This window comes from Cynara cardunculus (assembly GCF_001531365.2).
Source record: "Cynara cardunculus var. scolymus isolate 2C chromosome LG 1, CcrdV1, whole genome shotgun sequence".
Lineage (NCBI taxonomy): Eukaryota > Viridiplantae > Streptophyta > Magnoliopsida > Asterales > Asteraceae > Cynara > Cynara cardunculus.
The window spans coordinates 19505686-19519706 of record NC_037528.1 but is presented as its reverse complement, the minus strand read 5'-3'; the positions used below and the strand labels follow the sequence as shown (position 1 = coordinate 19519706).

Below are 14021 nucleotides of genomic sequence, written 5' to 3'. Positions count from 1 at the left end.
CCCCCCCACAAGCTAGACGCTTCACCTACCTAGCCCCAGATAGAATGACGCCTTTCATTCACTCGCTTGAGTCGGACTCAAATCACTCTTTTAGTTTGGGAGTTGGCGCCTACATAACCGTTTGCTTGCTTACCAAGCCATCCTGGCAGCTCCTCATATCAATGATCGATAATTATACACAATAAGTGAGGGGGAATGTTTTTACCCAATAAGCGTTTAATAGTGTTCAACAAGGCGCACGATGATGTGATGTTACACAAGACGCATCCCAGCAATTACGATAAAGCCTATAACGTTTCTATAAGGCGCGACTCACGCCATGGCGTGTGTTTCTTTTCGAGGCGAATTTTTTAGGTTTTTAACATTTATGATTTTACATTTTTTAACTTTAGATTTTACACTGTAATGGATTTATCATCACATTCCTTACAATTTCACGAATTCATACACGTCATGAGGTTATGTTTAAAACGGAGTTGTAAAATTACCCTTCTAATTTTTATCTTGAATATTTAATCAAATACTATTTTTCTAATAATAATCTATATGATTTCTCTTTTTCTAATATGAATGTAATTTTTAGTATCATTATCTGATTGAATAACATATAGAAAACATATATATACAAAATAATTAAATTAAAATTCTGTATTTCTTGTATATTTTATACAAAACCTGTCCAAAAATTAAAATTTTGTATTTCTTGTATATTTTATACAAAACATGTCCACAAATTCAAAATAAAACGGAAAGTGTCCAACAAGTTAAAAATAACTTCAAAATAATGTCCAGGAGTTACGTAACAATCTAACTAAAGGGAGGGCCGTGAGGGGGGAGTGTATCCTTGCTGTCGCATAAAAGCGGCAAAATTCTCCGATAACATGATCTGCTCGACTAACTGGACAACTGTGGAGCCTCTAACTCGACCCTACTCTTCCATTTGGCTTGCAGCTCAGCCCGATGACATTCCTCCTACAGTTGGGCCTCCTCTATTTTTTTGTCATATTCACTCTCAACTCAGCTACCTGTAAATATCCAATATTTGACAAAAATCAATAACTTGTTAGAAAAAAGTAATGATATGATTACATATATAACCAACATAACTTTGCTACCGATCCAGTAATAGATAATCTTCCAGTGCTCTAATACGATCACCCATAATAGGGATCCTGAGAGGTCCTGAAACCAAAAGACAGGGTCGCATCCCTAAGCTTTGCTTCCAAAGAGATACATCGTCAAAGGGAGGGGTGTCGGCCTCTGACTAGACTGGGTCGCATCCCTAAGCTTTGATTCCAAAGAGATACATCGTCAAAGGGAGGGGTGTCGGCCTCTGACTAGACTGGGTCGCATCCCAAAGCTCTCGAAACTGGTCCTATGGTTTACCAAAACAAGTACGAATGATCTTATATCTGTAGACATTTCAACAACATAACGGTTGTAAATCAAACGTATCCAATATATGTTATTTTACAATTATAACATTTTAATTACCAATGGTAGTCATATTACCAACCAATAAATCCATTTAGCTTAACGTCTATCCAGCAGTGGTGGTCCAAACTAATAGCATTACTACGTTTATTAAAATATATTACGTTAAACCTATCAAACGATTTTATAAAGATTCTTTATTAGCAAATGTTTAGTTTTTTAGTCTTTTAATGGTTCGAGACTCTTTATTAGCAAATAAAAGGATGTTCTTCAATCTTTTAAAGGGTTTCAGTCATTTTTCATTAGCTCAAACCTTAATATTGACTTCATTCGGTTTTAATTAATTTTAAATTGTAAAATAACGTATTTAATACTTGAAATCTTAGATGCATACGGAATAAAAAATTGAAAGCCCATAAAATGAAATCCTAAAAAATAGAAAATTTTACGGAAAATGAAGCTTTTTTAAATGCAAGAAAAGGAAGAGAAGATAACAAGGAGTCAACCAACTCTTTAAACCCGTCATGAATTCGATTCATTTGTTTATAAATAGAATCATCAGTAATTGTTGACCTATCACATAGCAATACGTCAAAATTCGTTACTTTAGCTACAAGGACGGAATGTGAAACGCTTCTTCACAAGAAAAGAACTAGAAGTTCGGGGAAATCGAACCATTCGAGCCAATAAAGCAATAGATTCTATTTTTTATATTTAAAATAGCTTGATTAAAAGGAACTTATAGATGGAATAATTTAATTTAAAATCGCTAATTGGATCAATAAATCATGATTGGAGAAAGATGATATGTAAATGCATATTACCGTTATGGATTGTTTCATCGTGCATAAATTAAACCTCTTTAGAATTTGGAAGAAATAAAAATAAATGAAAAGATTTTGTGAACCAGATCCAGTGAATGTTACTCAATTACATATCATATATACATTTTCTTGTTTTTTTTTTAATCTTAACGATGAACCAACTATTTATAAATGTGTGTTCATTTGTTTAATTTTGAATGATAGTCAACTTTATATTGACTTAAAGGAAACCTAGCCTCTCAAGATGCGAGTCTTTGTATTTAATTTAGGATTAATCATTAAAATAGTTATATTCCAAGTGGCCAATCATAAAATTCCCAACTTTTTTGGCTTTTCTATAAAATAGCCACAAAGTTCCCAACCGTTTTATCAACTCCACCCTTTCAACTTTCCCCTACAATATCAATATTCACTATTTTAATGTACTTTTGGGGTTCGCAATTTACATCAAAAGTACAATCCACCCCCCGTTTCAACATTTTACATGAAACCACCATCATCCCTCCAAGGCTCCAACCCCTTTTATCTCTCCACAGAAAGAAAGAATTAGGGGTGTTTAAAAACTCGATTAACTCAACTCAATACAATACGAAATAATTCAACCCGAAGTAACTCGATGTCTAATCGAGTTATAAAAGTTTCAAACTGTAGGTATTGGGTTACTATTATTTGAACTCAACCTAACTCGATGAACCTGATATCCTTTTATTTTTTGGATTTAATATGATGATTGAGTTTATATTAATATATACATTAAACAATTATATTATCACATACGCTTTTCATGTATACATATTTTCAATCTATTCTCCATCTCTATATAACTCATTTGTATATATGTTTAATAACTGTGAACATATATATGTAAATTGAGAAAATTAATTGAATGTGATATACGTAAGAAGTATGGATAAGTTGTATCAAATGGTTGATGATGAAAAATAAATTATGAGTATCAACCCGATCAACCCGTACAATTTAGAAAAATATTTTAATGTAGCAAAGTATCAACCCGGCCAACCCGATCAACCCGTACAGTTTAGATTGGGTTGGGTTGGGTTAAGATTTTTCAAACCAAAAGTATTGAGTTGAGTTGTTCAAATGTCTTCAATCCGATCAACCCAACCTATGAACACCCCTACACCGAACCACCACTAATTTCCAATTTTTGAAACTTAAAGTGAGTTTGCAAAAACAATTTTACAAGGTTATTTTGTACAAACTCCCAATTTTTATTGGCTTATTGAATATAACAAGACCCCTTTTAAAATGAATTAAAGTCATAACATTAATTAAAATACATCATTTATTTATTGCTTGTTTCAGTAACTGAAACGAATTCTTGCACCTTATCTCCTCTACACCTACTCACGTTTATCAGCATGTATAAAAATAGACAAAAGAAAAACAATAATAATCAAGACCACAAATTAAATAGAAACTTGTTTTTTTTAATTAACCCGGATATCCAATCCGCTATGCGAGCCGACTAATTCCAGGGCGACCACCTGCTTTGCAGATAGCCCGGAGTCACCGTATTTGAATTTCCGTGGCCACAAAGGAATTTTTATTCCTCCTTAGAAACTTGTTAAAAGTTAAAAACCGTAAATACCAATTTTTTGTGTTCTGTTTCGTATGTAAAAATATATTCCTTGAAATTTCATTCATGAAACAACACCGCATGTTCACATTTATCTTTTAATCAATTAAAATAACACTACAAATTGGCTTTTACATTTTCTTAACTTTTAGACGGTTTTTATTTCATTTTCTGGCTAAAAAAAAGGCAAACCCAAAAAAGGAAAACATGTGAAAAAGTAACACATGAAAAACATGGAGGTGGGGAGATCGACCTTTTTTTTTATTAGGTTATAATTTTTGAGTTCGGGTTCAAATTCAGGTTCCCAACTTGTTTTGGGTTTGTGTTTGGCGATCCCAACTTTTGGTGTTTGGTGGGTATGATTCCAATTTGGCTTCGACTTCAATCTTTCTATTTTCGTGTTAATTGTTTCTAGACTCGGCCTTAAAGCGAAACTACTTTTCATATATTCATGCTTTTCTCTTGCTTTTCTTGATCCTCTTTTTTCTACTAACACCCTAACCATGTGTTCTTTTAACCAAAATCCAAATTATATATATATATATATATATATGTATACATATATGTATGTATATATGGATTTGATCATCCAAATTCACCATTGAAATTGGAACTGGAAGATGGATTTTAAAGAAATGCTAAAATACATGTGGGTAATGATGAACAGTGGAACTAACCTGGAGATTTGTTGCTTTCTGATTTGAACAATCATTGAACCGCCCCTTGTTTTCATACAAACTAAATCGCATCCAACAATCGCTTTGCTACCCGACTGTACTACATTTATACTCGTCCGCCCGGCGCCACCTGTCACCGTCATATTCCTCCACTTCCTTCTCCTTCACGACATCCACCGCTACATTATTAATATATACCCATTTCTTTACCATACCAAACAATAATTACAAAATGAATGGCTCTTCCATTTCCATTTTAAGGCAATTATTCATCGTACTACCAGCGCTGCTCTTCCCACGCGCCGCCGCTCAGTCTATTAGAGGTTCTAGTTCTACTTCGGCCTACCCTTACGAGATCGGGGGGAACGTCAGTGCGCCGGTCAAGATAATACTATCTGTACTCATCTTTGGCATGTTCTTAATCGCCTTCTTTTCTTTATACATCCGCAAGTGCATCGAGGACTCTGCTATTGAATCTCGTCGGCCTATTTTGATTGCCAATAATCATCGCGCACGATTGAAATTCCCCTGTGGACTTGATAGATCCGTCGTCGACTCTTTCCCGGTATTCCTCTACTCTGACGTCAAAGTGCTGAAGATCGGCAATGGAGCTTTGGAATGTGCTGTCTGCATATCGGAGTTCGATGACGACGAGAGGCTTCGGTTCTTACCGAAATGTCATCATGTCTTCCATCCTGACTGTATCGATGCTTGGTTAGCTTCTCATACTACGTGTCCCGTCTGCCGAGACGACCTCACTACGGCTAACCTTAATGATAACTCGGAATCCAATGACGAGTCGACTCACTCCCAAATCAATGACTCAACGTCCGAAAACGGATCTCAAAATCACAGTATAATCCATGTAGAAGAGGAACGAGCGGCCCCGAAATTTCCACGGTCACATTCCACCGGTCACTCACTGATTTTACCGGGAGAGAATTGCGATCGATACACGTTGAGGTTCCCGGAGGAAGTCCGAAAGCAGATTGTGACACTGAAAAGAGCAAAGAGTTGTGGATGTGGAGTAGACTTACCGGCGGATGGAAGCTCAAGAAGAGGATGGAGATTACAGAGCGACGGTAGCAGGGGAGGAAGACGGTGGAATCCAGATCGGCTATGTGGGCGATCGGATCTGTGGAACATGAGGGTGACACGGATGCCGGCGTTTATTGCAAAAAGCGATTCGGCCGGTAAGATGGATCCGGCTCAGTCATCGTCTTCCAACACTCTTCCGGTTTAAAATATTTTTTATTTTATTTTATTTTATTTTATTTTTAAATCTTAGTTGTATCCTTGTGGCTAAATTAACGGTTACAGGTGATAATGATAAATATTACCCTGGTTTATGACGGATTTGAAACGATAATTCATTTTTATTTTTTTATTTTTTGTGATTTGGATTTTGGAACTTGAGCATTCATTATTAATCTAACTTTTACTATGCCAAATTCTTAAATCAAAGCATCATTTTTTTTTCTATATTATACGCATTTCAACATGCAGCATGCTAACAGTTACAAAAAGGAAACACCAAAATAGTGGAAAATATATACTAGATTATTAAATATTTGATAAAAAAAACTCTTAAAAACCATTTTTTATACATAAAGTATTGTTTATTGACCCATATTACTTAAAATTCAAGATTACAAGTAAATTGTATATTTATTAAAGCTTCATTCCAAATTCTTTATAGCATAAACAAAAGGAACAACTAAAAAGATTTGAATATTTTTAAATCTTTTATTATATTTTTAGGTTTGGTTATCTATCTGAGAAGATTACATAGATTAGAAATAAATTGGGATATAATCAAAGTGTCTTTGGGTTAGTGATATCATAAATTTTTTGTCTCCTAAAAAATCAAGGGTTAAATCTATCAAAAATGAGGAGAGTGTATAAGTTTATTTGTTATATTTATTGTATATAAATGTTATATACTAAAAAAGGGGATATAATAAGAGATGTTTTATGGCAACTTCTATGGTTGCTAATTTTCCGCAACTCTTTTTTATGCAAAGAAATACATATTTAATTTAAAAAATAAATTAATAAATAGATCATTATTATTTTTTATTAAAAGGGTATTCGCGTAATGCAGCGAGATAAATTTTGATTTTTATTAGTATCTAATGATATAATACAATTTTATGTGTTTTTGAGAAAACGATAATGTTTTTATTTTTGAATAAATATAAATTTGAAAATAGCATAAAATTTTGAAAAAAATAAATAAATATTAGTATCAAATTAACTATTTAATATTTCTTATTTTTTGGTGTAACTTCTTTAATTCATTTTTTACTAGTTGTGTACCCACGCAATGCAGCGGGATGTAAAATTTTGAAAAGATGTAAGTAGGCATATCGATTACGGATAAAGATTTGTATTTGAAATTGTCAGACCCTACACCATTGATTGTTTCATATTTAATTGATTTGGGAGAAACTGAAACAATCCAATAATCTATTTGATGTTTCAAAATTTGCATGTTTGATGATTATATCCTTTAAACACTATTTACAATAAGATAAAAAAATCTTTAGCTATAAATTCCAAACAAAATGAACATTTACATTCATCATTCATATTCATATTCATATTCATAGGTGAATGGTGACAATTTTTTACCTTTAGAACTCCTAAGAGACTCGAGAACAGTCTTGTATCCAAGAGCCAACCTATTGTTGATGCTCTCATGAGTCGTCTTCTGTAATCCCCATAAAAAACCTAGATCGGAATCAATAAACGGAATAATCAAAGTACACATACACACAAATAGGAACAAATATATATATAAAGATGTGTATAGATTACCGTCTTCTTCCCTGACACCATGTTTCCTCCTGGAACGGTGAAAACGTATCCATTTGAAGAAAAATCAAACAAGCAAGTAAGCTAAAAGAAGAGAAGAGGCATATTTCCTCCATCCCACAGGTGTTTACGAAAATTTTATTCCAGCTAAAAGAAGAGAAGAGGCATGTGATTAGTAACAAAGCTGAACAAACTCGCACTCCACACACATTTGATTCAAGAAACTTGGACATTATCATTTTTGACACAATGGAACCAAGTTATACAAATGGGGGAAAGATGACAACCCTACTTCTTATGTATATTTGATTTAATATATTTCATCACAATTTGGGTTGGACCCTAGTTTGATATGATTCTCATTCATTTCAAAAATTCCATGATCCCTTCCCGAACCAAACATGAATCTTATTCTTGAAAATGGTCAAGCATACTAAAATTTGTTCCATTTGGCCTCACAACAAAGAGATTCCATCTCCATATACAGATCAGTGACACATACACACCAAAAAGCTATCAACACAAAGTGAATTATTCTTTTATAAAACAAAAAAGGAACAGTTTATCGCCACTATGCCAGGGCGATAAACTGGAAGTTAAACTACTGTCAAGATGCAGTGCTAGTTTGTACCGTACAAGCTAATGATGCATCCAGGATGGCTCAAAATCTTAATGAGAGTTTGTTGTATATGGTACCTATTTGATGACAACAACAGCAGTTGTACCACTGTAAAAGAAATCTATATGTTCCATAAGCTTGATCTCCTTGTCCATGACTCACTAAAACAGGCATCTTTCCAATTTCCAAATATGGAAATCCTTGGAGTCAAACTCATCATGATGCTCAATTATCGCTTTGCCCTTGATTATGGTGGAATTTCTTTGGTTGACAATCAATGATGGCAACCTGTTTCTCACAAATTTGCTCATTATTTGACCATTCCTTCCATGCCCATCAAAAACCCCACCAAACGCACCATTTTCCATTCCATAATCCTTCATAAAAAAAAATAACATTAAATTAGAGAATAAAACTGAAAATTGAGAGATACCCATTTCATATAATGAAAATCCAACAAGGAAATTCTTTTTGGTTAGGGTCTAGGCTAGTCTTCGATCTAACATTTTTTGCATGATGTCCTTTTTCATATGCGTACATGTCTGTTCAAGTGAGTTGATTTGGTTAAAATTTGATAAGAATGCTAGAGTTGATGTTGTATGGCAGTAGATGAATAAGGGAATTTCCACAGAGAAGCTGAATTCCATTATTAAAAAGTCTACCTCAAATTTAAAAGGAACTTCATCTAAGCCTTCTTCAAAATCATCTTCTTCTGTGTGTGTTCATATACATTATTTGTATTGAAACATCTCAACTTAACATATTCACTTATTCAACTTTATTAGAGTTGGATGACAGTTCTTGGGCTTGGACCAAAGAAGAGTTTACCTGTCCAACCCATACCAAGTTTAAAGCCAGATGATAGAAGAGGCTTTAAAGGTTGCAGCCGCTGCCCTTTCTGCTGTCAAGGAAGCAACATCTATGGCTGCTGTTTCAGCATCTATTTCTTCAACCTTTCTGCTTTAAAGGTTGCAGTTGCTGCCCTTTCTGTTGCTTTTGCAACTTCTTGTTTTTTTATCTTTGTGGGGGGTTTATCCAAACTCGTAGGAGTGTCATACTCTTCTGTATTCCTTTCATCATCTTGACTGAAATCTATATCACATTGTTTCACTTCAGAGATGCGCTTTGCTCATTAATTTGTTGTTATAGTTGTATGTCCTAGTATTTGGTAAATTTGTACACATTTTTTCTTAATTCCTCTAAGGCCACTGGAGATTTTCCGTGTTGATCTCTGGGACGCCCTTGAGATTAGTGAGGCATGTGTAAGTTGGTCTACATTTGCCAAAAAAGGAATCCAACATGGAGTCAGTTTTGGATCAGAAACGGACATTGACTCAACATTATGGGGCTATTCAAGGACTATCAACTCTTGGACCTGATGTGGTAAGAAAATATTACACTATTTACAAAAAAATTGGCTACTAAATTAATCTACAAGAGTATTGGTCACCATATTTGGGCAGATTATTTTCTCTAGCTCTTTTCTGTTCTCTATCAGTACACTTGAGGCCATTACTTATGGACCCAGAATTTTAGCTTATTTCCATCGCCTAACAGTCCACAAGTTGGAGAATACATATCAATCATTCCAAACGTGACAATTCTTGCCAATGGAGTACAACCCAAACAACAAAACCAGTAAATGAAGCCTTTTAACAAACACTTGGCAATGAAAGCAATACAAAATCAGCAAAACCCAAACATATTAAAATGGTCTATCTTGATCAATTCTTGCCAATGGAGTACAACCTAAACAGAAATTATAGACTTAAGATTTTCTTGATCAATTCTTGCCAATGGAGTACAACCCAAACATCAAAACCAGTAAATGAAGCCTTTTAACAAACAATTGGCATACATAAGCAAAACATAAGCAAAACCCAAAAGCAAAACCCAAACAGATAAATGTTCATAAGTGAAAGTGGGTTAGGATATAAAGTGAAATCACTTCTCAATTTGTTAACATATTTAGAACCTGGCTAGTCAAGAAGCATCTACTGTATGTTTTTTAGATGATTGTGCTGAAGATGAGGCAAATGGATGTCAAAAACGGGGTTGCTGGATAGATTACAAGGTAGGGAGTTCATTGTAAAATAGTTCAATCCTGCCACTGAAGTTAGATTCTCAATGAAGCAGATAGACTACACTCATTCAAAAGGTGGCATTTATGTAGATGAAATATCTATAATCAAACTCAACAAACTCAAATATGGGATTTTGGCTCTCATCTAAATGCTTTGGCAGAAACTGAAGCTACTGTTAGCAAAGACACTAACATAGTTTCTAAACAAGCTCCTTTAGTTAAGTTTACTTCAATTAACCACAACAAAATTCATGAAAAATGGATTTATTTACATAAGCAAAACCCAAAAGCAAAACCCAAACAGATAAATGTTCATACCTGAAATAGCAGATGGATAGCGACGGTGATGGGAGGGACGATGGACGATTGAACGATTCAACCTGAAATAGCAGATGGAGAGCACCCAAACAGATAAATGAAAGCAATACAAAATCAGCAAAACGCAAAAGCAAAACCCAAACAGATAAATGTTCATACCTAAAATAGCAGATGAAGAGCGACGGTGATGGGAGGGACGATGGACGATTGAACGATTCAGAAGCGAGGGACGGTGATGGCAGGGACGATTGAACGATAAAAGGGAAGAAAGGGATGACTCTTAAAGGGAATCATCTTGGGGAGGGAGAGAAATCTTGAATCGTCGTCGAGTAAGTGGAAGCGTCGTCTTGGGGGAGGGGAGCCGGGTAGAGTGAAGAGGCGTTTTGGGGGAGGGGAGGCGGTAAAGGGAAAGGTAAGGATATATAAGGGTATTTTGGGTATTTAAAATTTTAAGACTTTTAAGACTTTGAGTAAATTTGCTTAATAAGGTAGTATAGATTATAATTTAATAGATTTAATTAAAAAAATTATTTTTGATTTAATAATATAATTTTTTATAAAGATAATAATTAAACATTATGTTAGAACTCAATAATTATCTTAATTATATTTTAGGTTTTCTATATTTAAAATGGATGTGTATCTTGTATTTGATTATGTTTATCTGCAGTTAGTTACACGAATTTAAAAATAAAGCTTTAATAAGTTGTACTTATGTAAAACTACTTGTAATCTTGAATTTTAAGTAATGTGCATCAATAAACAGTAATTCATCATAAAAAATGGTTTTTAAGAGTTTTTGTCAAATGTTTTATAATACAGTACATATAATTATCATTCATATACATGGTTTAATTATTTAAAAACTTCATATATTATGATAACTAAGAGAATTTTATCTTATATTTATTGTTCCATAATTTTTTTCTCATACAAGGCTAGTATTTATATATTGATGAACACATATAATAATTCATAGAAGTTCATTGAGATATTCTTTTTATAAAGCAAATCAACTTCGATTCTTGAATAATCCACATCACTTATGCTTCTATTGTAACAAAAGATTCCCYTTTTATGTGGAAAAGGCCCGTATCAATAATTATGATTTTACGTATGGACAATTCCTCAATATCTTGTTCATTCGCAAYAAAATATTTTCTTTGTGCGTCGGTAAAAAAAAAAACATGTTTTTTTGGAGGAGATATACTATTTCAGCAATCGAGTCACAGRTATCTAACATATTCATACCTAAGGCTTTTCCACAAAGTGTTTCACAATATGTTTGATTCATATGTATACGGTTTACTGTATGAAACTGTTTTGTGTGTAACTTTTATTTTACAAACATGCTAAAAATGTTCACACTATGAAAAAAAATATATACACATGTTAATCGATATTCTAAATTTTAGTCACAGATAAAGAAAAAACACCCATAGCAAAATAGCACAAAGGAAGAAGAGAAGAGGAACCACCKCCCAATGGTGCTTTTACGAAAGTACGGTCACCGGTGGCTAATACCTTCTCGACACTATCGATATACACTAATTATTAAAGTTATCACAATTTTATTGATTTTCAATAAATACATATATATGTGTGTGTATGTATGTATATATATATATGTGTGTGTTTGTGTATGTATGTATATATATATATATATATATATGTGTGTGTGTGTGTGTGTGTGTATTTATGTATGTATATGAGACCTAATCAAATGTGAACTACGTAATTTATAAATTGTAAAAACCGTGAGATCCAATGTAAATCACTCAAATAAGATAATTCAGGATATTTTTAAATAAGCTAAAGAGTGTAGTTTAGTAATTTTGTTTATTACAACTCAATCAAAATATTTAATTAATTTTAAAAAAAATATTTAATTAATTTTAATTACCTAATATATTATTTCCATCACCTAAACATCCTTAAAAAAAACCATGATCCCTCACCCTTATCACAATGTACATGGCATATGTTTTTTTGTTATTTTCGTTACTTTACAATTGGTATCACAATGTGTAGTTATACGACTTTTGTTGTTTTATAAAGAGTATCACAATGTACATCTTGTGTGTTTTTTGTTATTTTCATTGTTTTACAAATGGTATCACAATGTGCATCTTATATATATATATATATAGACTTGGATTATGTGAGACCAAGGATTTTTCATGAGACCCGTAAGACCATTTCTCAACCCTTGGATTAGATCTACAACTTGAATATTCATAATCACAAAATTGCCACGAGACTTCTCAATAATCACAAAATTGTTACCGTGCAACTTTAGACCGTTAGATTATTAGTTTATAAAGTTGATCAACGAACATAAATTGATCTTCAGTCTCACGAAAAACTCTTAGTCTCACGTGAACTCAACCCTATATATATTAGAATAAACAAAATATTTAGCTTTGCAATGGCACGAAAATGGAAGTCCATGTAAGTTTGTACAGACATGTCATGCAACATGTCCTTCACCCAAATTAGGAACTCTTGATTATGTTATTTGAAACCCAAAACTTGTCGAAATTAAAAGTTCTTTAATCTGATTGTTTGCTTGATTGAATGGGTAGATGAGTTGTCATTATGTAATTGGTCTAGTAGATAAAAGAGATAGTCATTCTTGTAGAATAAGTAACGTGTTTTTTCCATCATGAATGTTGTGAGATATGGTTCTCAGACCATTTTTGTAGGGTTCTTGCAAAAGTGGGTGGATAAGTTTGAGCGTTGATTTAAGGAGTTCCATATTGAGTATGTGGTGGTTGTCGAGGCTCACATACTATAAGTCTTACATTAGACGATACTAAAATTATACAAGCAGCAACTAAGATCAATTCCACATTGATTGGTTGGTTCATTTCTATGCGATTTAACGATACGAATATAGAAAAGGGAGGAGATTAATCAAAATAATGACTTAAGCGAAAACGATTAATATCATGACTAAATTTCCAACAACAGGTGTGGCGTCATCATTTATTAAGAGTAATGGTTATTGACTTCTTTCGCTCTCAAATTGGTTACAGTTATCAACACTCTTTGACGACTAATTTTCACTTCTATCCTCGATAGCCGAAACAAGCTCTTTGGCTATATTCCTCTAATTAATATATTATTATTATTCCCATCGATAATATATTGAATATCTCATTGACGTATACGTAGTTAATACTGTAACATTTAAAGAAACTGTTATAATATACATTTTTTTTTGATGATTTTGATTTTTGATTCTTTATTAAGATAATTTTGGACAATCTGTTAAAACTCCATGAAGTGACAAATAAAAATACCTTTTGTTTGCAATTCTATTTTTACTGTACCATTGTCGATTCAACAAACTAATAACCTTAATAAAATTTTAACGTGATGGTCAATCACAGTTACCTCCTTTTCATGACTCCCTTTTATTTTTGGCACAGGCTAATGGCACCCCATCTTATACCAATGGCATCCCTATACTTAGGTTATCATTTCATTTTTTATTATTTTATTATTTTTTCTGTCTTTTTGTTGTTTTTTTCTTTTTATATTAATTTTTTTAATTATTTTATAATAAATAGATACTATTACAAATATTATTTTTTATTCTATAAAAATATTAATATTAAAAAATATTGATTTTTATCATAAATTT

General features: G+C 32.9%; 1 protein-coding gene across 1 annotated transcript; it reads left to right on the top strand.

Annotated features, from left to right (window-relative positions):
* Positions 1-4570: 4570 nt before the first annotated feature.
* On the top strand, positions 4571-5778 carry LOC112527826 (E3 ubiquitin-protein ligase ATL31-like). The gene has a single exon (XM_025138653.1). It carries the CDS (start codon positions 4768-4770, stop codon positions 5776-5778), a length of 1011 nt encoding a protein of 336 aa, XP_024994421.1. The 5' UTR covers positions 4571-4767.
* Positions 5779-14021: the final 8243 nt, after the last annotated feature.